The sequence below is a fragment of the Danio rerio genome, chromosome 6, assembly GCF_049306965.1.
Source record: "Danio rerio strain Tuebingen ecotype United States chromosome 6, GRCz12tu, whole genome shotgun sequence".
Classification (NCBI taxonomy): domain Eukaryota; kingdom Metazoa; phylum Chordata; class Actinopteri; order Cypriniformes; family Danionidae; genus Danio; species Danio rerio.
Genome location: NC_133181.1, coordinates 32205001 through 32230510, shown reverse-complemented (window position 1 = coordinate 32230510; position 25510 = coordinate 32205001). Strand labels below are relative to the sequence as shown.

Below are 25510 nucleotides of genomic sequence, written 5' to 3'. Positions count from 1 at the left end.
TATTTGTTATAATATAAACTGAAGAAAATATTTATATTTACTGTATACTGTATACATGATAATACAATATTATGTTTGCCATAGAGTGCATTGATTCAGTATGTTAAATTGTACTTTTTAACTACACATAGTATTTAAATGTGGATTACATCAGTTCAAGTTTTCCAGAAATGATTTTATATGCTCATTTATAACCACAGGAATTACCCCTAGAACAAAAAGCTTGGTTTTGATGATATTTGGCAAAGGCAGTAAATATTAATGAGCTCTGCTCTGGTGCTCCACAGCTTGTGGCAGTGCCTGAAGCACACACACACACATGATATACACAAAGCGTAATGTATTTTTGCAAACTAATCATACTTTTATTGGGATAATGATAGGTAACTCTACATTTATCAAAAAATATTTAAGCAAACTGAGCAAATGCTTTCCAAAATGACAATCCCAGTTAAATAAAAATGAGTTAACCAGATAGCAAGTGAGCATTATTGTTGCTGAGTTATGTGCTGTGGATTAAAAATGAGCTAAACTATAATTACACCCAACAAAATGAGCTGACAGAAATGTAGAGCTGTATTTTGTGGATTTAAAGTGTATGATAACACAGGCAGGAATGAAATTTTGAAGTTTGCTGGCAAGTTTAAATGGCAGCAAGAGCTAAGCGATATGACACAATGCATAAATGTAAACACTTATGCTTTACATGTCTTTGTTGTCTCGTTACAAACACACATGGCATATACAATATATACATTAAACTAAGCAAATACATAAAAAGACCTAATATCTGTTCTGGGTGGCGATGAATTAGTTTAATTCATATATCTAACATTTGTGACCCCTGATAAATAAAGAGTCTAAGTTGAAAATAAAATGAATGAATGAATAAATGAATGAATGAATGAATATCTTGCATTTTGTGTTCTGACATGCTGTGAGAACAGATAAGACATATGGCTGCATGATTGACAGAAAAACTCATTTACTCTTCCTGTCTCTCTCTCTCTCTCTCTCTCTCTCTCTTTTTTTTTTTTTTAAATAAGAGTCTCTCATATAAAATATGTTTTATATAATGATGAAAAATATTTTTATAATCTCTCTAGGAAATGAAGCCAATCAAATGCTGCCTGTTTTGTTCCAATTAGCTGGGATTTTTAACAGAGAAGAAAGAAAAATGTTGTTTGAGGCTTACAGTATGTTATTTCCATGTATTGCTATTGTCTAGGTAGGCAGGTAGATAGATTGATAAATTGATTGATTGATTTTCATTAGGCTATATGGCAACTTTTAAGATCCAGACCAGATCTAGATGCTGGATTTTCAGACAGATTGAAACTGTGCTGACTTTATTGGACCTGACAGTAATGCCCCTTATTCATCAGTGGGCAAAGAGTCTTTTTGAAGTTTGGGACATAATCGTAAAACCAATAAACAAAAAAAAATGTGCAAAACTGTTAGCCAGTCAAACCCATGTGCATTTATTTCCAAGTCTACGATCCAAAACCAGTATTCAAATGGTGTATTTTGATGGGGTCAAAACCAGAGTACACCTAGCAAGCATTATTTGTGTGTATATGTTTAAAATAAGTCCAATGGATGACCACCTATAGACATTTTGGCTAAAACAAGAGTAAAATTAGTCTGTCTCCCTGCTGAAAAATCCAGCTTAAACCAGCCTAGGCTGGTTGGTTGGTTTAAGCTGGTTGACCAGCCTGGTTTTAGAGGGGTTTTGGCCATTTCCAGCCTGGTTTTAGCTGGTCTGGCTGGAAAATGATCAGCTAAATCCTGCTAAAACCAGCTTGACCAGCCTGGTTTAAACTGAACATAGCTGGTTTTGGCTGGGCTCCCATCCTGGCTAGGCTGGTCAAGCTGGTTTTAGCTGGTCATCTCCCAGCCTGACCAGCTAAGACCAGGCTGGAAATGGCTGGAAACCAGCCTGGAAGTGGCCAAAAACCCTCTTAAACCAGCCAACCAGCCTAGACTGGTTTAAGCTGTTTTTTTTTAGTATGGTCAGTGAGAACCTAACAGACATCTATTCCAAAAATAGACCGGAATGAATGACACATGAAATATGTCTAATCTGTCTATTTGATGATTAGCCTATTTTTTGGACCTTAGACATCTATTAGACGCCTTGGCTAAACAAAGCTAAATTTGGTCTGACAGTAAAAATCAGTTTAGTCGTCTATTAGATATCGGTTAATCTACAAAATTACATGGTGTAAATATCTCTTTTGAATAATATTGTTTTTTATTATCATTTAAAATCTCAAAATCATTAAAGTTAGCCTAAAATAGATAAGACGCCAGTTCAAGATTCCTTTACTAAGATAAAACAGTTCATGTTCAATCAGAACTCAAAAGTCTTTGGCTAAAAATATGGACGCTGTTAAACATCCACAGCAAGAGTTCATGTGAGGGTCATGCTTGTGTATCATTCAGAAGCGTAAGACGCCTGACCTAGCCCACCTTCATGAATAAGCATGTGCCGCCAACCCCCTCTTTTCCAAACAGTCTCGCTGTAGAGAAACACTGTTTAAGGCCCCATTAGGAGTGAATACAAGCTTTGAAGCCTGAGGCACCACACGTGTGCAACGTCACGCTTAACACGGCTGATTGTAATAAAAACTACAAACTTGACTGCAGTATGAGCTCGAACACTTGATTTGGCGGACAAAACGAGGAGATTAAAGTATTGTGAGGCCATTTAGGACAGTATTGGTCTTGGGTGACACCTAGTGGGGCTCTTTAGCAAGCCTGATACTGATACAGTTCATCTCCACACGTACACAAAAGGCTTATTATGATCTAATTATGTTGAGACAAACCAGAGTCATGTAAGAGCTTTAACACAACACCTGATTAGCTATTGAAATATGCAGGCAGTCAGCTACTTCACGCTTCTCATCTGTTAGTATGTTTACCTAAAAAAATCTTGTTCTTTAATCAAGTTAAACAGATATAAAGAATATGAAGAATATCTGTATTTAAAAAAAAGTTTATTTAGGACAGGTTAGGGTGATAGGTTAATATAAACTTTTTTAAATCAACGATTTATGTTGTATTTAAAAAAATGGCAGTACAATTATTCATTTTATTAATGTTGATGCTATTTAATGGCTTTGAGCCAACATGAACAAACAATAATAAAAAAAACTCATCTAATGCTTACTGAAACATTTACAAATAAATCTTTGAAAAATGTTTGATAATTGGCAAAATCAATTATTTTTATTAACATCACTGAACATCACATTATTTAACAAGCTATTAAAGGTGCTGTATGTAAGTTTGAATCCCAGTGGTTGAACTAGGTATTGCACGCCTAGTTTAAAGCACATACAAGAGCAGGTTGACAGATTGACGACACCAAAAGTACTAGCCATGTTTCCATCAAAAAACGGGAATGAACTTAATGCGCAAAACTGGATTATCACATAAAAGACGTGCGAATAAAGCAGTGTTCCATCCAACGAGTCAAAGCGAACAAAATCGTCACTTTCTGATTAACTTTCGCCAAATATCAACAGTAAAAACGTAATTTGCTGTGGTAGGAGAAGCTATGTGCATGTTTTTTATGTACATTTTCAAAATGTATGCTCATCTTGGCATTTCCATCAACCGATTTTTTTTATATGCATATCTCCAAAATGCGCAAAAAAACAGGTGGATGGATGGAAACGTAGCTACAGTCGAGCCTTAAGGCTGATTTAAACAGTGTTCTAAATAAAAGTAATGACACATAATAGAAGGAATATTTTCCATATTAAAAGGAGTTTTTGTTCTAACCAACATCCAAAATGTATATATATTAGAAACTGCTTCCATCTCTTGCAGCTGAACAAGATAAACTGATCACCTCAGGTACACCTCATGTGCTCTTTCAGTGTTAACTTCTAATAATGCGAGTTTGAAGGCCATTTTACATGACATTAATTGCCATACGGAGAGCAGCAGCAGATAGTTTACCTCAGATCTAGAAAATAAAATAAATCGTCTAAAATTTAACTTTAGATTAAACTGTCATTACACATGTACAACTACAAGGCACGAAATGCAGTTTAGGTCTAACCAGGAGTGCAGAACTGTGACCCAGTGCAAGCCAACACATATCAGTGATTCAGCATTTACATTTAATAATGTTAAAGAGGTTTATTGTGTATAAACCTTACCATTTCATTGCAGTGCAGTAAGTGCACTATTCTGTGCTTCTGAATGGCTGTTTTTAAATTTCTGTCTTGTTTCGTCTGGTGGTAAACAGCCAATTTATATGTCAGTTGCATGTAACCTGCTCACCTAATGTTTAAACTCGTAATATTTATATTAAGTGGTAATTAAGAACTACCTCATGTGGAACTCTGAATCTGCGTCTCATTTTTTAGAGGCTGTTACTGTCCACCAGAGCTCGCATTTCGGTCGCGGACATACACGTTGAGAGCTTTTCTGAATGAATGAATGAAATGCACCGTTTTCCACAAAGGCATCCAGAGTGCTAAAATATAATTGGATATAACTTGCATTGGGTAGGTTAAATGACCAAAATAAAGTCTGGTGTTCCAGCACGGAAAACACATGTTCAAAGCAGATTATCTGACCTCAACAATGTTTTTCAGATAAACAAGAATATTCATGCAGCATGTTTCTTAAATATCTGCAAACATATCATGGTATTTGCATGCTTTAGAAAAGTCTTAAATGTACATGCAGCACCCTCAAAATACTTTTATTCAAATTAAAGCATGGATTCATTTTAGTTCATTTCAACTCTAATAAATGACTTTTTGTATTAGTAAAATCAAGCATCAAGCAAGTTTTAAACAAACAAAGCAACTTAAACAGGAAACTGTTACCATAATACTAATATTAGAGTTAAAGAGTTAAAATAAAGGTAAGTTTCAATGCTTAGACTTACAGCTTTAAATACTGCCAAATTACTGTCACCAGTCCTATACATTTAGATTACACTGATTTCCAAAAATGTATTAGAAAAAAGTATCTGCAAAACACTAGTATACTCTTGAACAAGTTATTATTAGCAATAGCGATATTTGTGCATTGCAAATTATTTACTTGTGGATGTAGCAAAATAACAGAACCAACGGTTGTGTGTAAAATAATAACAGGGTGGAGTTTAAAGGACCATAAAACCTCTCTTTTTGGTTCAAGTCTACCGCAGAATCTTTTCAAACAATGCTCCGAGATGGGCGTGGAGCTCTACGGGCAGAGGGAGGATTGGTTGTGGCAGCCAGAGCAGGGGGAAAAAAAAAAAGAAGGCTCAGTTGGCTCACAAAATGAGACATAAAATTATGCGTCTCTTACGATTTGTAGTTTACAAAGTTAAAATGCAAAGAAATAAATAGTTAGTAATTTAATGTCCTGACTAGGCATGGGACAATAATCGTTTCCAAGGTATACCGCTGTTTGAAGAAGTCAAAATTTTCCGCAATACCATTCTTGTAATGTGTAAGATTTTATTTATTTTTTTTACTTTTTTTTTTTAGGACAGCAGTATCTCCAGCAGAAAAGATATCCAAAGATGCAGTTTTTGAAATAAACGAAGACAGCAGAAGTCAATAAATAATTTAGACTGACATGTTTTATAAATGTTAAAATATTATAAATGTTTCTTAAAATTAAATATATTATGTTTTATAAATGTTAAAATATTATAAATGTTTCTTAAAATTAAATATGTTGTGTTTAAAAGGGAAAATGTTTTTTTTTTTTTTACCCAGACATTTAAAAATTATATATTTTAGAGCATCAATCACAATACTGCGAAACCGTGATATTTTTATCCAAGGTTATCAAACTGTCAGAATCTTAAACCGGCCCATCCTGATACATTTGTTATTTTTATTTTCATATACACATTACCACAATTAGTTTTTATAAAGACAATCATGTTTACATAATTGCTATAAATAAGGAGGACCTCTCTCTGCCTCAATCCCTGAATGCAGACACAGTGGAAAGCAGTAGGTCTCTTGTCATGTCTATTTCAACCATGAGCCCAGTCGGTAATCTGGAGGAACATTTTAAACATGTGCAAACATGGCAGCATGGCGATGTGTCTGAATGGTAACAAACTTAACTGATAAAAGACAGTCAACCATTCTCCAATTCTCGTACAGCTCTCCTGACAAAAATGCTTGCTGCAAACCAATGGCTTTGCTGTATCGGGCCTGACAGCATTCGGGGAAGAACATGCAACAAAACCCATGGGTTATGAAAACAAACACATACGACCTGTGGGATGCGCAGACACGGTCTCAGTCATGGAGTCTCACAGCTTGGCAGGTATAATAATAATAATAATAATAATAATAATAATAATAATAATTAAGAAGCAGGGTCTTCTCATAGGATAAGAAAACTCAGCTATGAATAATAATGAGAAACTGTCATTACTCTACTAGCAGATTTGTGCTACGTTACCGATTTTGATCTGGGTTTACAATTATTTTTGGGGCGGGAAGATGAAATTAGATGACAAATTAGCTGGATAATTTTGACAAGCTCAAAAACATTCAGTTTTCCCCACAATTAAAGCTAACATGTGCCAATGTTGTCTTTACAGATGCTCAACACACAAATCTGTATTAAAAAAAAAAAAAGTACTGTGTCCTGAACCTTTAATGAGAGAATTCTTTCATTCTGTAAAAAAAAACTGCTGTCATTAAGGGTTTTTAATTAAGGTCAGCAATGTGTCACTCATTGTTATTAAATACATTTCTTCCTGAATTGTGAAAATGAACCTAAATGATGTTTTAGTGGGAACAACAACCACTGTTTATTTCTTTTGCACCAATTCCGATAGCATGTATTCAAAACTTCATTACAATGCAAGTGTCATAGTTCTGATAACACCAAGGCAAGGCCATGGGTTTGACTTTCGAGAAATGCATGAACACAGATGTATAAATGCAATCCAACATTTTTGTGCTTCCACCCTCCACCCAAATGCAAGAAGTGTGGCTTTTTAGTTGCCAGTCAGCAACAAAACTAGAAATTCCTGGGTGATGCTGATAGCTTTAGTATACCCAGATTTCAGCAAATTAGTTTGCAGCTTGGCTAAAACACTTACAACAGCAATACAACCATGTCCAACTACTTGCAGAAGTTATTGTGCAACATTTTCCTACTCAACAATATTGGCAACCCATATTTGGCTATGCAGCCAGACAAAAGGCTCAGCATTTGTTCACTGGTACCTTTCAAAGAATGCAAATACAAAAAGAGCCAATCAGAAACCCAAAACAAGCACCCTAAGCTTAACTGAGTTTAAAGAAAGATAGAGGGAGTTCAGAGGGCAAGTGGAAAGATTGAGAATGATTAGGGGCCATTCACACAAAATGTGTCTATGCGTTTAAAAATGTGAGAAATGCACTTTCACTCAGTTAATGGCAAATAAAAACAACAGTCACGCACACCCATCAAGCACATGTTTACATAGAAAAACAATGAAAAGGTTGGAAAGGAGATTTTTTTAGGCTGCTACTGAAACTAGATGTTGGTGCTGGAGTGATACTTTTAGTGTTACACGGGTCCCAGGCCTGTAGTCAGCTATTTTTTGCGTTCAAAATATATGAAGTTCTATAAATGAAAAGCTATTTAAAATATTGTCGCTGAATAAATTCACATCCATGTTTCATAGCTGCTGTCAGACGCAGGCTGAGTAAAAGAGCTCTAGAGGGTGCTGCTAGTCTCTGCAAATCTGTGTTGCCAGATGTAGTCATTATACACATTGCATCATTAGACTTGTTTTATCATTGGACAGTGGTAATAATTTGCTGCATAATCCACTAAAGTGTGATGACATGAAAATAGGCTTCCAGGTCCAACCACTATTTTAAACTGTATGGGAAGACTCAGCAAATGGTAATAATAAACATTTACTTTCAAAAATCATGATTGCGATATACACTTTACTAGTACCGGGTCAGTCCAGGCAACGTTTTTCCAATCGTCTATTATCTAATTTTGGTGAAACTGTGCAAATTGTAGCCTGTTCTTACCTGACAGGAGTATCACCCGGTGTGGTCTTCTGCTGCTGTAGCCCATGCGCTTCAAAGTTGGATGTGTTGTGTGTCAGAGACGCTCTTTTGTATACCTCGGTTGTAACGATTAGCTATTTGAGCTTTTGTTGCCTTTATCAGCTCAAATCAGAAGTTTCTGAAATACTCAGACCAGCCCATACAAAACACAAACAACCACCTTGAAAGTCACTTAAATCACCTTTCTACCCCATTCTGATGCTCATTTTGAACTGCAGCTGATCGTCTTGACCATGTCTACATGCCTAAATGCATTGAGTTGCTGTGATTGTGATTGGCTGATTAGAAATTTGCATTGACGAGCAGTTGGACAGCTGTACCTAATAAAGTGGCCAGTGAGTGTTTATATCCATGCATAATATCCAATGGCCAGAAAGTGATTAATTTTATATAAATTGTTAATATCTGTAAAAGTCTGTGATGCAGCAAGTCCAGAGAATGTTGTGTGCAACATGATTTTATATATAATTCACTTTAATGTGTGACCCAATACATCACGACTAACATAGTTTTTATAGGTAACAAATTCAGCCATTTCCAAAATACAATATTTGATCTTATTTGGTAATTTTTTTGGTGAAATTAGCTAGCTCAGGTGTGTCTGATTGGCGTTGGAACTAAACTTTGCAGGACACCGGCCCTCCAGGACCGAGTTTGGACATGCCTGACGTGAAGCATAAGTTGTTGTTCATCCGTCATACCCCAAATCTTACAAAAAAAAAAAATGATTACAGCAACAATAACAATGTATTGCTTCATGTAACACAATTATAGGACTATATATTATCTCCAGACCCCACTAAAATAGTTTTATAAGAAAATGTCAAGAAATATATAATTGAAACTGCAAAAGAAAGTGTTTCATAGCATCCATATATTCTAGTTTAATTTGAACACCAAGTCACTTATCAAACATGAATATAAAATATGTTTTTATTCTTATGTCTTTGTCTTGCATAAACAACAGTATGTATTATATTATGTATGATTCTTTCAAGTAAGCCATAAGTTGGTCTACTGAATTTTTTAAACATTTGTTTTGTTACAACAATCAACGTTGAAAAAAAGAAAAGAAAAAAAGAAGAAGTATCTTTTACATTAGAGTCTTCATTCATTGTGCCGAATAACACAGATCTTCAGTTTCTCTGTAATCAGCAAACTTTGGTGTCAAAATTAACTAATAAGCCAGAACGACACCATTAGATAATTAACGAGTCTTCTCAGACTGACATCTCCATTTGTGATCCAATCAGAGAATGCCACCTCAAAAGACACCTCAAAGCTTACTTGTATTAGAACCTTGGATGATTTGAGTGAGCCTTAAGAATGAGTTACTTCTTTCCGAGCGACAATCTGCAATCCAAAAAATGATAGTCAACATCAACTATATTTTTACACAATGCCATTAATCACACGTATATTTTTTGATTAGGCATGTATTATTTTACTACTGGTAAAATCTTAACTGCCTGTCATATAGGAAGTTGTGTAAGGACTTTACAGTTCTTACTTGTTAAAAGAGTCATCCTGTAGATTCATAACCAAACTATCAGCACTCAGGTACACCTTGTTCTGTGAAGCGGCCACCTGTAAAACAACCTTCATCTGGTCAGGCCTTTCAGAAAGAACAACGTAACATTCATCTTATTCCAAGAATAAAACAAATAATGTTATGCCAAAAAAGCCATCCAAGACCAGCTGAACCTTGGCAGAACCACTAGTGAACATCAAATATTTACATGGGTGAAAAACACACCTTTTTCCAAAGCGTACCGTTTACATCAGGAAAGCTCATTAAAAATGATGAGTAAACAAAAAGCCACATTGTGAAAAAAAGTGAATAATAACACTGTACCGTTTTGGCGATGTTCTGTGCTGCTCTGATTCTTCTTAGTTTCAGGTATCCAGGGTTCTTTGTGACAGCCTCCCCTAACTGTGAAGTGGATCAGATCATAAACAAATACATAAACAATTTCTTATACAACATTTTTGAAAAATAAATATTATTATATATTATTATATTATATTATAATAAATATTATATTATATTATAATATTATTAATTTTATAGAAAAATACTAATAAAATAATAATAATAATAATAAAGCAATCTCTAACAATATAACATTTTAATAAAAAAATGTTTAGTTTTTAATTTTGTTAAAATAATGCTTCATAATGTTTAGATCTGTGTTTTATACATTATATAATATTATTGCATATTATTTAAATACAACAATATAAAATATTATCTAAAAATAGTCATAATGTGATATAAACATTGTATTGCTAATATAATTTTTGTATATTATTAAGAAAATATGAAATAATAATAATAAATAATGGATGGCTTTTATATTTTTATATTTATATATTTTAATACTTATGTAAAATAAGATAAGATAAAATAAAATAGGCATTTGGACCTGTGAGTTCTTGACAAACGATAAATAATTCTAAATAGAAAGGTCATACCATTTTGGCTGCCTGAGCTTCTCCTTCAGCTTGGATAATCTTCTGCTTCTGTTCTTGTTTAGCTTTCTCCACAAAGAACTGAGCTCTTTGTGCCTCCTGCTGGGCTGGAAGACCATGCACACTTTTAATAACTAATTATTTAAACATAATTTGTGCAGCAGCACAGAAGAACCAAATCTTACTAACCAACTTGTTTAGCCTCCACAGCTGCTGTGTACTCCCTGCTGAAGCTCAGCTCTGTGATGGCCACATCATCCAGAATAATGTTGAAGTCTTTAGCACGTTCAAAGAGCTCCCGTCGGATGAGCAGGGAGACCTGCAAAAAAACAATCAGGATTAAGAATATTATCAATTTTAGGCTGGATAAATAAATTAGGCTGTTTTCAGAATCTAACACTTTAGTGTTTTAGATTTTTCTCCAAAATACTACTCAATTCAATGCATTTGTTTTGGAGAGAGGGAAACTTGGTGAACTAAGATACAGTTTTATATTGTTTATAAATGTTTTGCTTTTATTTTCAAGACTTTTGACTGGTTTTCTTTTTTATGGAAGTTGGTTTCTGTAATTGAATAAGAAATAAAAAATGTTTCTCAGAATTGTGAGATGTAAACTTGAAATTGCAGAACTGAAATCTAACAAATCTGAGAAATAAAGTCAGAACAGCATGAAATAATCTATCAATTGAAAGAAAAAGTCTGAATTCTGCGATAAAAAGTCACAATTGCGTGTTATAAAGTCCTAATTGTCATTTTGTATGTCTTTGTACATAATACTAAAAATAAAGTGACTCAGAAACTATGCTTGCGTTGTCTGTCTCTAATAAAATGGAGATTTCTTGTTTACTAAAATCCTCCCAAAAATAGTACAATCTTTTCTATAATTGTGAGTTAATGCAATCCATCCACTGACATGTCATTAACACTCAAGTTAAGGTAAATCTCAGTAACATGAATCTATACTTTATCTCTCACAATTCTGACTTTATTTCTGAAAAATATAAATTTTTAATCTCAAAATTTGGAATATTTTTCTCGAATGGGATAATAACACAAAATGCCACAATGCTTACTTTATATCTTGCAATTGCAACTTTTTTTTTTCCACAGAATTCTGACTTATTTCTAGATCTCTTTCAGAATAGTAAGTTTGTATAAAGCAAATCTGACATAAAATATCACAATAACTTTTTTTAGTAGCACTTAAAAACACTTACATAATTCATATTATTTTTAAATGTGACTTCAGCATCAATGTGACTGCAAATATATGCTTTTTTCAACAATGCAATTGACATTGTGAATTAATTGCAAATTATATTTATTTTTTTACACAGACCGTTGAATGTATAGTCTTTCACAATATGCAGCATTTTGATAGTGTAATCACACACTAGAATTATCTTTTTTTCCCCCCAAAATTAATTAAAGTTGCAGTAATCCCCTTTCTCAAAAACTCATCCAATCGGGCATCTATTACAATTGCCAGTGTCAGTTTGTAATTCTAGTTCCCTTTTTAAAATTAATTTTTCAACTGTGAAACGGTTTAGCGTTGAAAATGACATCCTGAAGACTAAAACCAGATGAAGATTTTGTTTTTAAAACAGTTCAGCAGTTTTAGGAAACAAATCATTTAAAATGTAGAAACTGCATTAAGGTACAAATAATAATTCCTTACATTTACATGACGCTTTTCTGGGTACTCAAAGCGTTTTACAGATGTTGTGGGGGATCTTCTCATCCACCACCAGTCTGCAGCATCCACCTGGATGACGCGACGGCAGCCATTTTTGCGCCAGACCACACACCAGCTTATTGGCGGAGGAGAAAGAGTGATGAAGCCAATTACGATATAAGGATGGCTAAGAGGCCATTATTGACAGAAGCCAGTCTACAAATTTGGCCAGGATATCGGGGTGACACCACTACTCTTTTCGAAGGATATCCTGGGATTTTCAATGACCATAGAGAGTCAGGCACTTGGTTTAACGCCTCATCTGAAAGACGGTGCTAACTGACAGTAAAGTTTCTCCTTCACTATATTGCGGCATTAGGACCCACACAGATCGCAGGTTGGATAGCCCCTGGTGACAACACTAACACCTTATAGCAGCAACCTAGCTTTGCCATTTGGTCTTCCATTCAGGTACTGACCAGACACAGCGCTGCTTAACTCCAATGGATGACTATGCACAAATGTAGGAAAGAAGATTGAGTGATATAAAAAAAAGACAGCAAAATAAAAAATAAAAAGAGTGCATATTAGGACTTATGGGCCCCAATGGCTAGAATTGCTTAGGGCCCCCCAAATAACTAAATCCACACTACACTTTACACATATAACTGGATCACAATCAGCTGCACACAATTTTCTAGAAAAAACAACAACATTAATTTGTAGAAGCCTTTGAAAAATAAGAAACAGACTGTGAGAGAATACTAACTTGGGCTCTTTGCGTAATTAGTTGGGAAGCGTTGAATTTGGCAACCACGCTCTTCAGAACTTCGTTTACAATGGACGGCAGCACGCGCTCATCATAGTCCTGCCCCAGCTGCTGGTACATGATGGGCAGGTTGGAAGCCAAAGGTCGTGACAACACGCGCAACGCAATGTTCACCATCTGCAGGTCTGAAAACATTACATATACATGAAACTTACAACTCAAGACCTTGAACTACATACACAAAAACTACACAGGGTTCGTACACTAAGCCCAATGTCAAATTCCCTGAATTTCCATGACCTATAATAAACGAAAAGATAGTATTTTGAATCTATTGACTCAAAGCTAAGTTTTAATACAAAATTAAGTTTAACAGTTGGTTAATTAGGACAAATAATGCTTCAAATGGAAATAATGTCGTGTTGTCACATCACATCTGTTTATGATACAGTACTAAAGCCCCAAACAAAGCAGGACTGAAGGTTAGATTGATTTTAATTTAAGGGAGTGTTCAATGCTTTTAATTAGACTATAACATTGATTTAAAATACTATGATTAATCTTAACCCCTGAATGGTTGGCGTTTTTCAGTTATGTCAGTGACCAGTTATGCTACAAAAACAACATATTTTGTAATAACTAGCTAGCTAACATTCTAGCTACATTACACAAGCTAACACCTTTTGACCTGTATTACCAATGGGACTTTAAAAAGTTAAGACTTTGAGCTGTTAACTGCATTTGACTTATTGCTGTTTGACAAGCAGGGAGAGAAAAGGCAGTGAAAAATAGCCTAACCATAACAATGGGCATGAAACAATGTGCTAAAACAGAGTATAGAAAAGTTACATTATGATAAATGGGAAGTAAAATGACTAACTATAGAAATACTTGATGTTCCATGCCTTAAACAAAAAAGCACAATACAAGCTGCTGCAATAATAAAAATACAGTGTTCAAAAGACAGCAAAACACAGACAAAATGTTACCTTTGCTTCCTGTTAGAGATGATATTTTTCTTGGTCTGGCTCGGATATCATATATGATTGGATACTGAAACCATGGTATCCTATTAGAAGAATGCAAATCAGAAACAATTTAGTTACAACTTTACTATTTTATGGTGAAACTAAACATGGGATTTTGTACAGAAGGCTATCAGTTGAAAGGGTTACCTGAAGTGGAGACCCTCAGTGAGGACGGTATCTAACTGGACCCCTCCAATTCTGTTAAAGATAATTGCTCGTTGGCCACCCTCCACTACACATAAGAACAGGTTTGTCAATGATTACACAAGTAAAACTCTTATTTCAAAAATTTTACACTAGTTCAAAAGTTTGGGGGTTCTAAGATGTGTAATATTTTCAAAATAATTTTTAGATTTATGATCAAAAATCAGTAAAACAGTGATACTGTGAGATTACCACTTAAAGTAAATGTTTTACTTTTTTCTATATTTAAAAATTTATTTATTTTTTACTGCAAATACTACTTTTCTGACACATGATTTATCAGAAATCACTCTATTTCTAGGAAACTGTTAAATTCCTCAAATGTTTTAAAGAACAGCATTTATTTAAAGCAAATCTTTTGTAACACCTTACATGGATTTACTGTCAATTTAGGTCATTTATTTAAGCTCATGAAGTTATTTAAGCCTGTGTAATTTGACAATGTAAATAGACTCCATTGCAGCTTCATTAAACAGTCAATACATCTAAACAGCCGTTTTACCCTAATTTTACTGCAGTGAAAAAGATTCATTTAATTGCATTAATTGAATTCATGACTCAAGGTTTGTGAATTTACTATTAGTGCATACTAATTTTTCCATACATATACTAAGGTTGTTATTTAATGATTTTTTTAAATAGACAAAAATACTTCAGAAATCAATTTTACAGGGCTATTTAAGAAACGATTCAGAACACTAATGAAAATAATGATTCTATAACAAAGTGATAATAATTCACTTTTTTTTTTTAACTTAGACAAGTGAAGTGATTTATTTTTCTGAAGGACATGCACACAAGCATACAGCTTAATGTCAAGCCTTGTTACTGATCCCAGACTGCTGAGTGGTAGTGTACACCTAGTCACTGAGCTCCAGTTCTAACTAATGTACTACTTTATACCATAGTAATGTACCTGTATAAGTGGCTTCTCTAACTCCATAAGCGAGTGCACCTGCTCCAATTAATAACTTTAGTCCGATTCCAGCGCCCCTCGAACCTGAGGATATGCGTCCCATCAAATCTCTCAGGTTCTGAAGGAACCTCTGCAAGACAACAAAATACACACATTTATTCCCGTGGAAAGGTCATATAACAATGAGTATGTTTTTGAAATATACTATTAAGTAGTCAACTAATAAACTGTAACAAATACTGTGGTATACTTATTTTTTACTATCGTAAACTATGGGGTTTTGTAGTATAACCTAGCCTGTAGTTGGAAAAAAACTAAAACATTGAGTAATTTATTTATATAGCTATACAAAGACACACAGCATTTACTATAAATTACTACTATTTTGTCATATTAACGTTACATACCACATCATCTTCACAGAATAACGTTGTCAAAGTGTTAAATGAGACGATGGCGCCATCCACTGATGCTTAATGTGTATACTTCTTCATGTCTAGCTTATATGTTTTAGTTTAATCTTCAAGTTGGATGTATTAAAATTTAATAATAAGCAATGTCTGAGAAATTACTTTATGAGCTGACATTCTGTCTGACACAGACAACAAAAGCGCATAATGTGCCGTGACCAATTCTTCATACAAACCTGCATGAATTAAAATCGATCGTAACTCTACACCTTCATTTAAGACCATGTAGTTTAACTGTAGTTATCTAATTTAAGAGTAAGGCACATAGCATGTAACGTGAACGTTATAAATGTGCTTAATGTATGACAGCAGGACAAGACTACTGGTCATGTACTGTACATGTGTAACTCTTGCTGTTTAGACTTCTGTAAACAGAATATGGCATATTGTAAAAAAGTTATTTGCATCAACGACCACCAATATGATTTTATAATTCTTAAGTAAATGTGTTAAAAATTATACACCGGTACTTACGCTAGGCTCTTTATTCGCCATGCTTGCAAGCGCCACTCAAGGTCGTCATGAACAACTTCCGCTTTGACCGGAAAGAATTCTGGGTAATGAAGTATATTTTAAGGAAGTGTTTTTAATCTTACACGGACTTCCAAACACGATTATTCTCGTTTGAGGACCCCTATTCTGAAATGTAAATGCATCTATATAGTGTCCTATATAAAGAACCTTTTTAGAACTACTGGGGAAACACATTCATTTTCTATTAGTTTAAAAAAAAATATTTCTTTTATTTTCTTTTCGGCTTAGTCCCTTTATCTATCTGGGGTTGCCACTGCGTAATGAACTTTTCCAGCATGTTTTTTTTACGCAGCTAATGCCCATCCAGCTGCAACCCCTCACTGGGAAACACCCATACACCCTCATTCACACACATATGGAACTTAGCTTATTCAATTCACCTATACCACGTTTTTGGACTTGTGAGGGAAAGCGGAGCACCCGGAGAAAACGCTTGTGAACACGAGGAGAACATACTCCACACAGAAATGCCAACTGACCTAGCCCGGGATTGACTCAGACACCTTCTTGCTGTAAGGCGTTTGTGCTTTTGCTGAACCACCATGCAGCCCAATTATATATCCTAATATATTCACTTGCTTATTTTACATTATTTTATTAAGTAAATTTGTATTATTACTTAAACTATTATTTGTATTAATCAAATAAATTTCAAAATATAACATTATTTTATTTTATGTTAACTTTTTAATATTTGTCATGGTGTTCATTTATTTGTTACTTCAATAATTGTTTTAAAAATATATTTTTTATTGTTTTTTTATTTTACTCCAAACCTTCCCAGAGACTCAAAAAAAAAAAAAAAAAAAAAAAAAAAAAAAAACAAATTTGATGTAAACTAATGTCAACCATAAAGAGGGTGACGATAAATATAAGTGTATTACATTATATTTCATTAAACAATATACACTTTCAAAATATTCCTTGAGATTAACAATGGCATTGACATAAAAGCAAAATGAACAAAATGTGTTGAAAACTTTTGAACCGTTTCTAATCTGTTCATATTCCACGTATGTTTGTAATGTTATAGATGACATATACATACAATGTGTGGCAACAATTCTCTATAAGATCACTCATTCTGCCAAGAAACGCATTCAAGCAAAACTGTAAAAGAACATCAATATCAATATTTTAATTAATTACATCATTTATTTTTAAAACACAGCCTATCTTACAGTTTAACTAAAAAAAAGACCATGAATGACCACAGACTGGGAGAAAACCTTTTAAAAAGAGCTGAAAAGGAAGCAGTGTACATTGCAGGATTGAATTATAGAAGAAGAAAAAGAACATATACAAACAGGTATTTTACACAACCAGGTAGTCATGAGCATGAGAGCTCTTATGTACAAGTCTTTTTCTGCCATAAAACTGGTGTGACCGTTTGTGTCAAAACTGGGTTTTATTGAAATAATCCCTTTCATGCCGTTTTTACAGCATCTTAGAAGAAATACTCAATATGACGAGCATCTCCTCTCTTGTAGTGATGGGTCCATCCTCCGGAGTGACAGTAAAAAAAAAAAAAAAAAAAAAAGAAAAAAAAAGAGGAAGAAAGGTACCATGTCTCAGACATAGAAGAGTCGTACCCGGGATGTGCTGACATGAAGGTCGTCATCAAAAAACTTGGTCTCTATAACAACATTACCACTGCAAGAGAAAAGCCATGATTATTACAGATCAACTTTGATTAAATTATATTATATCAGTAGCATACACTGAATTAAAAAAAGAAAATTCTTACGTTAAGACATTTGCAGGCATCATCTGTGACTCTGGTGCGGCTTCTATCAAAGACTGCCATGTGTTTGTTGAATTAGGAATCACAAAGCCAAACTCAAAAAACCACTCTGAAACAGACACAAAAGTGTATGCATGTTACTTTCAACACATTGTTATACACTGTAGATTTAGGTGGACTGAAAAAAGTTTTCTCCCAAAATAATAATTTAGCGTTTCAACTCATAAGTAGTTTGAACAAGCAGCAAATAAATAAAAAAATGTATATTGTATTGTGTATATATAACACATTTTTAATTTTCTGGCAATATCTGAGACATTTCTGAGTTTATATCTAACATTTTGTTTTAAAATAAGAGTTCATATGATTTTGTAAATATGACTTCTCACAATTCATTGTACATTTACACCTCTATCTTCTAACCTTTTTATTTTACAATTCAGAGTTGTCATCTTGCAATTTTGACCTAATTTTTCTGAATTCATAAATTAGAGATTGCAGAAATGCAACTATTTCTCAGAATTGCAACTTTGTATTTCACAATTTTAGCCTAAAAATAAAAAAAATCTCAGAACATTCACATGTTATTTGTTTTATTATTGTTTTATTTAGTTTATTGTTTATCCCATACAGGTAACAGACTTCCATATTGACTTGATGATAGTTCACTAAAAAATGAAAACTGTCATAATTTACCTTGACTTGTTCTAAACAAGTTTAAGGTTTTGTTTTTTTGTTGAACCAAAAAGTTAGAGGGGAACACCAACCCTCAAACTAGTTTGGAAGTCAAGGGCAAGTATACGATGACAGAATTTTCTTTTTTTTTTTCAGATGAACCCTTTAATGTACTAATTCAATAAAACCCTGAAAATTACTGTACATTAATATGTAAATGCAGATTGCAGCATTGGGCGGACAAGCGTGCTTCGGCCAGGTTCAAGGCAACTGTACATAGTGTAAGTATGCCCTTAGATGTTAGTATCACAGACATCAGTATTACTAGTTTTTTAACATATCTATAATCTAGTGTGCTCCAAAATGGTTATAAAATTCACGTTTAAAAGATATAAAATTGATACAAACATGTAAAGCTTGTAGTTCGTCACTTCCTCCTAAGTGGATCAACGTTTTTTTCCACGTCAGCTCACACTACAGTTTCTCCCTATATCTTGACCAATCAAATGCTCTCTAGTATCTGTCATGCCCCACCTCCATCAAGACGCCTCTCATTTGCTTTCATTTCATGCACTTGAGCTCAACCACTGGCAGGGAGGTGATTAAAAAAAACAGCCAATAGTGTTTATTTTAAGGGGAGGAGCTACACTATGTCCCACCCTCTCTTCATGTTTCGGTTAATATTAAGTCAAACATCCATATGCATATTTCAAAGCGTTTCACAGGACCTTCAAAGGAACCAAAGACATCTTGCAAGAATTTATCTGAACCATTACTGCTATTCATTATCAAAAAGTGCAAGAAAAGATTTTCTGAACAACCTTCTAGGCACTGGCCTTTAAAGTAAACTTTCTGCTCCAGTCTGAATTTTTCCAGTTTTTCTACTGAAGAGAAATTCAGCTCTCTGGAGACAGCTTTACATTTGAGGATCTTCTTAGGAACTCGAGCTGTAAAAAAACAAAACAAATTCAGGTCCGTTAGTATGCAGACATGGCACATTCTCTACTAAACTCAGAACTCACACAATGAGAAAAAGAAGTGAAAGCGATCCGCTCTTGACCTCACACTGACATCACTAAATAGAGCTGTGAAGTAGTGGACATAAGAGAAGAACTGGCGTAGCGTAGTCTAGTCAACAGATTAAATCTTTAATGCAAGGTAATGCTGAGAACCACAAACCTTCGTGTTCTACCCCAGGAAGAGAGAGGTCTTCGGTCCCCTGCCAGAGAACCTTCCCTGTCTCAGCATCTCGAAGATTCATCCAGTTTCTGAAGGCAAGTCAAGGCATGTTCAATATCTTCTGATTTCAACTTTCAACATCCAAAATGGAATCTGGTCAAATTCCCATGGTGTCAATGAGAGATAAATAATACAACATAATAATCCGAATCATGGGTTCACAGCTCAGGAAAATGAAAGTTTACTTTGTGTCCATTCAAAACTTTCTTTTACACAAGAACAGATGTTCAGTAGATTGTTCAACAGTTCAAAAAGAAAATTAACTAAAAAATGTCTATTACATAAGTCCACAAAACACTAATAAAGACCACTAGGCTCAATCCCAATTCTAACCCTTAGCCCTTAGCCATTAACCCTCGTTTTGCGCAGTCACTTGAAGGGGTAGGGGTGTTTCAATTCCCGTGAAGGCGTAGGGCTAAGGGAAAGGGCTAAATACCCATTCAAATGGAGAAAAATTTCCCAGAATACACCTTCACACTATGTTTCAAGGGCCAAGGGGATGGGGTAGGGGTACAAAAATAGAATTGGGATTGGGTCTAAAGAACACACTAATAACCAGATTCACCAACAGCTGATTCAACCAATTTTATCATTATTAAAAAAAATAATTTAAATACTATCTGCCAGGATTTACTTGGGATTTACTTATTTTTTCTTATTTTTTAAGGATTTACTTATTTTTCTGCATGTTTACTGAATATGGAATATAGTATGACTTTCACTTTCAGATGCAAAATAAAAGAGACAAAGTACTGAAGTAATTTACAAAGTTTTGTGGTTGTCAATTTACTGCTCTTAATGACATTATTTAACAAAAAACGCATGTCTTAACCCGCTTTGCTCTGCTTTAAGTGGCCCTACGTTAATTTTAACTATTTGTAGATTGAGTTGGTCATGGATCTTGTTTCATCGGGTTTTCTTTCATTTGTAAACAGTCACTAGTTGTACCTTTCACTAGGGCTGGGCGATAAAATCGGCATTGTCAATATCGATCAAAAAAGTTTGATATGAAGTTTTGGTAGGAAGCGATAAAGTTGTATTATAATGTGGCTCCTGAGCGTGCGCCTTGGTAGCAATGCCAATAAGCTTAGGGTGCAAGTTTGTCACTTTCCAATGGAGGCGCGCGACTCGCACGACATGCAAAAGGGAGTGTGACACGCACATGTTGTGCAAGTGCCGCGCACATACACATGACGCACATTTTCCAGGCGCACCTACAGTAGTTGAAAAACATTTTCCGAATGCTGCAAGCACACCACAATTCACGCAAGTAGAACTAACCAATCTGCTTCACACTTTGTATGGAACATACACATTTCAGTAATAACAGCAGACTAATTACCTCAGACAAACACAGCGCAGCCAAACTTTTAACTTTTTACTTTTCTCCATAAACTGCAGCAACGTTGTCCATTTATCATCCTCTGAGAAAATGGTTGAGGGTCACCTACTTGCAGAAAGACAGCAGAGGAGCGTGAGCACAAAGCGCATTGAAAATAGAAAAGGACACCACATGCTCGCACTTTTCACTACAGGTCAGAATAACAACATACGCTAAAATGAGTGCTATATAGCAGCAGTGAGGAGACGCACAAAAAGGATTTGAGGATGTTGCCAGAGTGGCTTTTTGGTTTCTTTTCTTGTGCATCCCAGCCATTAGCACCCAATCTGAAAGATAGTTTAGCAGTAGTAATGTAGTCATCCAACTTCAGGATTTGTAATGTTGCAATATGTATTTGAATAATGATGGCTGGTTCCTTTACTTGAAAGCTCAGATTTGATTATCATAATTTGTTTTGTTTACAGAATTTGAGGTTACTATATCATTATTATTTACACCTTAAAGTTTGCTTTGATTGTTCAGTATTTACGCTTTACCATTGAACACACTTTGTAACATTTTGATTATCAAGTTTAAGAGTCTCTTTAACACTTATGTTTATTTTATGAGAAAGAGATCAGATATATTGTTGAAATATTTTAGTTTTCGACTGTTAAAACCATTTGCCTTAGTAATGTTGGTGCACACTGATCCTTCTTTCGTCTTTGTGGTCTCAGGCAAACTTGACTTGTTTGTTAAGGGCACTTTTACAAGACATAGACGTGCTTAAAGGCTGTACTAAAAGTCCCCCACCCCCCACCCCCCTTTTCATTAAAGTTCAGCATAAAAAAAGAAATGCTGTCAAAATCCCTGTCCCACAATTTCACAATACAACTAAAATGCCAGGCTAGCAGTTGGAGATGTCACTTTAGAAAGAAAAACTGCACGCCTGCCTGCCTGTACACTTTGGTTGCACCCACTACCATTGATTTGTAGCTTTTTAAAAACAGCTTGTTATGCAAGATGTTAACTGGAAGATGTTGTATATATATATATATATATATATATATATATATATATATATATATATATATATATATATATATATATATATATTTTTTTTTTTTTTATAGAGTAAATAGTTTGACTATTCACTGCCACTTGTTATTCCTAGTGGTTTTCCCATAGGCAAGCAAATTGTAAATACTAACGCAAGCACAGAAAACAGCTTGCTTCCATAATGCAGATTAAGGTGGACATGACAATAAATTCAGCAGGTGAAAAACAGTAAGGGACAAATAAATTATATCTGACTTTGGGAAAAAAGAAAAAGAAAAAATAGAACGCAGTATGTACATATTACATTCATACTATGCACACTATGTACATTTATTTTATGTTATACATATTTGTATATTATATTTATTGGGGTGTTTGTGAAATATTTTTTATTCAAAGCAAACATACTCAAGAGAGTATGCAAATTTGGGTGCAGTCCTATAATCTGCCACTGTTGTTATGGTTGTCAACTAGGGCTGTGCAATTAATAAAAATCGAATCGCAATTTGAAATTTGCAAGAGGCTGCGATATGAAATGTATATTATATAATTTCCTCCACCCAGAGCAAATGCGTGACTGCCGTGTGTGACAGTCTTACTAGCTGATTGAGTGAGCAAACATGCGTTCTGCCCAATCAGAATTACGCAATCGAACTATGCGGAATGCTCACAATGAAACAAACAGATTAGATATTTTTTTCCAAATCGCACAGCCCTATTGTCAACTACTGAACAAGTATACACATTTGTATGACATCACTCTTTTTATAACATCGAGATTTTTATGGTTTACGTGGAGACTATATTGATGTCAATCTGCACTCTAAAGGGAAAACAAGCTTCTCTGGAGTTAAACAGTTCTGTTTTACCATTTTTTTTTTAACCCATTCAGCTAATCTCAGAGTCTGGCAGGAGCACTTTTAGCTTAGCTTTGCATAGGTCATTGAATCAGATTAGACCATTGGCATCTGGCTCAAATATTCCAAAAAGTTTTTGGCTCTATTGTAGATACATTGTATGGTAAGACATAAGGAAAATGAAAAGTTGGTATTTTCTAGGCTGATATGGCTAGGAACTATAATCTCATTCCAGAGAGTCCATGGGACAGCAGCAAAGTTATTTATTATTACATTGTTACACCAGAATGAAGGTGTACTTTCTAGTCATATCAGTCTAGAAAATAGCAACTTTCTGTTGGTTTTGGCACATGCTACAGAAGGGTAAATTTGATTAAATGATTTATAGTAAAATTAATTTCTGGAGATTGGCTGAATGGGTTCAAAAATGGTAAAAAATAAACTTTTTAAGTTTTCTTATTTCAAAAAAAAAAAAAGGGGGAGTGATCCTTCAAAACTCGTTTTCACAAGTTATTATTTCAGGCCCTCAAAATGCTGTAGTAGTTGAAAGTGGTGTTGTGTAAAAGCCTGCTAAATCTGGCTCTTTCTCTGAATATCTGGTTTAACAGATGAATCCACCTGTTTCACTGGATTGAAAAGAGCAACTTCATTTATTGTATCCTGTTACAAATATTTATGTGTTCCACAGAGAAAAGAGTGTTATGAATTTAAAGGCCTGCTCACATCAAGGATGATAACTATAACAATGAAGATAAGCTCACAGTACTACTATAATAGTTTTTTTTTTTTGGTTTAGCAGATAAGAATAAAACTAGTTAGTTAAAATATTAATAAAAAAGTGAGTATCCATTCAACTATAAAGACCTGAAGCATTCAAAGTGCAAGACTGTGGATCCCAACACAGAAATTGCTACCTTCATAGTTAACATTCTTGGTTTGAACTGACCTTTAGAAAGATGTAATGGGAGATTTATTCTTTTAAATTAAATGGCATCTAAAAGTACCTGACCAAATATTACTGACAACACTTGAAGTATAAAAACAGCCTGATTTGTCTGCTAAACAACGGTTTGTCAGAATGCCCTGTGCTCAGTGTCAGTGACATCTGACCTTTTCAACTCCGGAGCACCTTTAAGAATCTGTCAGGCTGGTAAAGCACTCACACAAGACTGCATGTGTCATTACAGGTGCACAGCACAGGTCTTGGTTACCAATCCCAATGAGATCTCACTCAGGGAGACACAAGATTGCAACATCATGTATCACTAATCCTAATCCATCCTTCAAGCATTAATAACAAATAAATGCTCTTTAACAAATGCAAATCCCCAAGTTGTTCTAGTTGAATTAAGCTGATCATCAAAATCCTCCATGCTAACAAAAATATACATACATACATACATACATATGGACAAGAATAATTTAATGACATAAAACAGACACATGACAAGCTGTATATATGGATGATTAGAGAATGCAACCACCCGCCCCCCAAAAAAGTAACTTACTTTACTTCACAATTTATTAGTTTCTTCACTATATTTCGAATAAGTTACCAATTTATAGCAGTTTTTTTCTAATAAATTCTAAGAAATAATCAACTGTTGTTCCACTTACTTTGATCAGCACAGCTCATGTACGCCATTTCAGTTTTACATACATTTATTTGTTGTGCTAAATGACAATGAAACACAACTGAAAAATTGATTTTCACAACATATTAATTTAATAGTATATATTTATACTAATCTTAAGACTTATATTAAGACTTATATGAAACTAATTTGATGCATTGAAATACTTTTAATTAATTTGGGGCAACAACATGATCCAGGATTCACATTCAGCCAATTTAATTTCCAAATAATAATAATAATAATAAAATAACAATGCACTTTAAAATATTAATGCACTTTAAAAATTATTTTAGCATACTTATGAAAAGTAAAAGATTTATAATCCAGTGTTGAGTTGCATCAAATAGTAATTATATGTTTAAAATTGTAATTAAATTTTTTTCCTAATTACTTTGTCTGAAAAGTAACTGATTTACCCATTACATAATTTAATTACTTGATTAAATACTGCTTAAAACTACTATGAATCTCAATGCATAGATACTACAAATTAAACTCTTTTGATTCTTTAAATGTAAGAAAAATGTTATCTTTTAGTATCATTTTTAAAAATAAAACACTTAAAATCTTAATTAATATTTTTAGCTTGTGCTTCATCCCACTTCATTTTTGACCATGTTGAAATTTATTTTTTGTTAATGATATTTTACAGTATGTATGATATTTTTGTTCGAAAATAAATAAATTAAATCAAAACATGCCTAATTATTGACAACATATTTCATTTCTTTATACAAGACATTTTATCTTTCAGTAATTGTCAGACAAATCAAACCTTCTTCAGTTCAATTACTCTGCTTTTCTGAATTTATATTTTCATAAATTTCTGAATCAAATGTTTCTTAAATGT

At 34.0% G+C, this 25510-nt stretch overlaps 2 protein-coding genes across 4 annotated transcripts in view; both read right to left on the bottom strand.

Moving 5' to 3' along the window:
• Positions 1 to 8916: 8916 nt before the first annotated feature.
• On the bottom strand, positions 8917 to 16133 carry phb2b (prohibitin 2b). 2 transcript variants are annotated; one of them, XM_073952819.1, is made up of 11 exons: positions 16069 to 16128; positions 15125 to 15254; positions 14152 to 14236; positions 13966 to 14045; positions 12977 to 13161; positions 12211 to 12343; positions 10722 to 10851; positions 10536 to 10639; positions 9916 to 9993; positions 9571 to 9647; positions 8980 to 9413 (listed from the first exon to the last, which is right to left on the bottom strand). In XM_073952819.1, the coding sequence occupies exons 6-11, from the start codon at positions 12271 to 12273 to the stop codon at positions 9392 to 9394; spliced, it is 474 nt and encodes a 157-aa protein (XP_073808920.1). In that variant the 5' UTR covers positions 12274 to 12343; positions 12977 to 13161; positions 13966 to 14045; positions 14152 to 14236; positions 15125 to 15254; positions 16069 to 16128; the 3' UTR covers positions 8980 to 9391. The 2 variants fall into 2 exon arrangements, with proteins under 2 accessions (NP_001002681.2, XP_073808920.1); NM_001002681.2 differs by lacking the exon at positions 12211 to 12343 and having other exon boundaries at positions 8917 to 9413; positions 16069 to 16133.
• A 1130-nt stretch (positions 16134 to 17263) lies between these two features.
• Positions 17264 to 25510, bottom strand: part of pde6d (phosphodiesterase 6D, cGMP-specific, rod, delta) — a 12786-nt gene continuing 4539 nt past the window's right edge. The window contains exons 2-6 of one of the 2 annotated variants that reach the window (XM_073952822.1): positions 21129 to 21233; positions 19727 to 19879; positions 19369 to 19494; positions 17876 to 17981; positions 17264 to 17781 (exon numbers count right to left, since the gene is read on the bottom strand). In XM_073952822.1, the coding sequence (XP_073808923.1) occupies positions 17700 to 17781; positions 17876 to 17981; positions 19369 to 19494; positions 19727 to 19808 (396 nt within the window). In that variant the 5' untranslated portion in view covers positions 19809 to 19879; positions 21129 to 21233 and the 3' untranslated portion in view covers positions 17264 to 17699. 2 annotated transcript variants of the gene reach the window in all.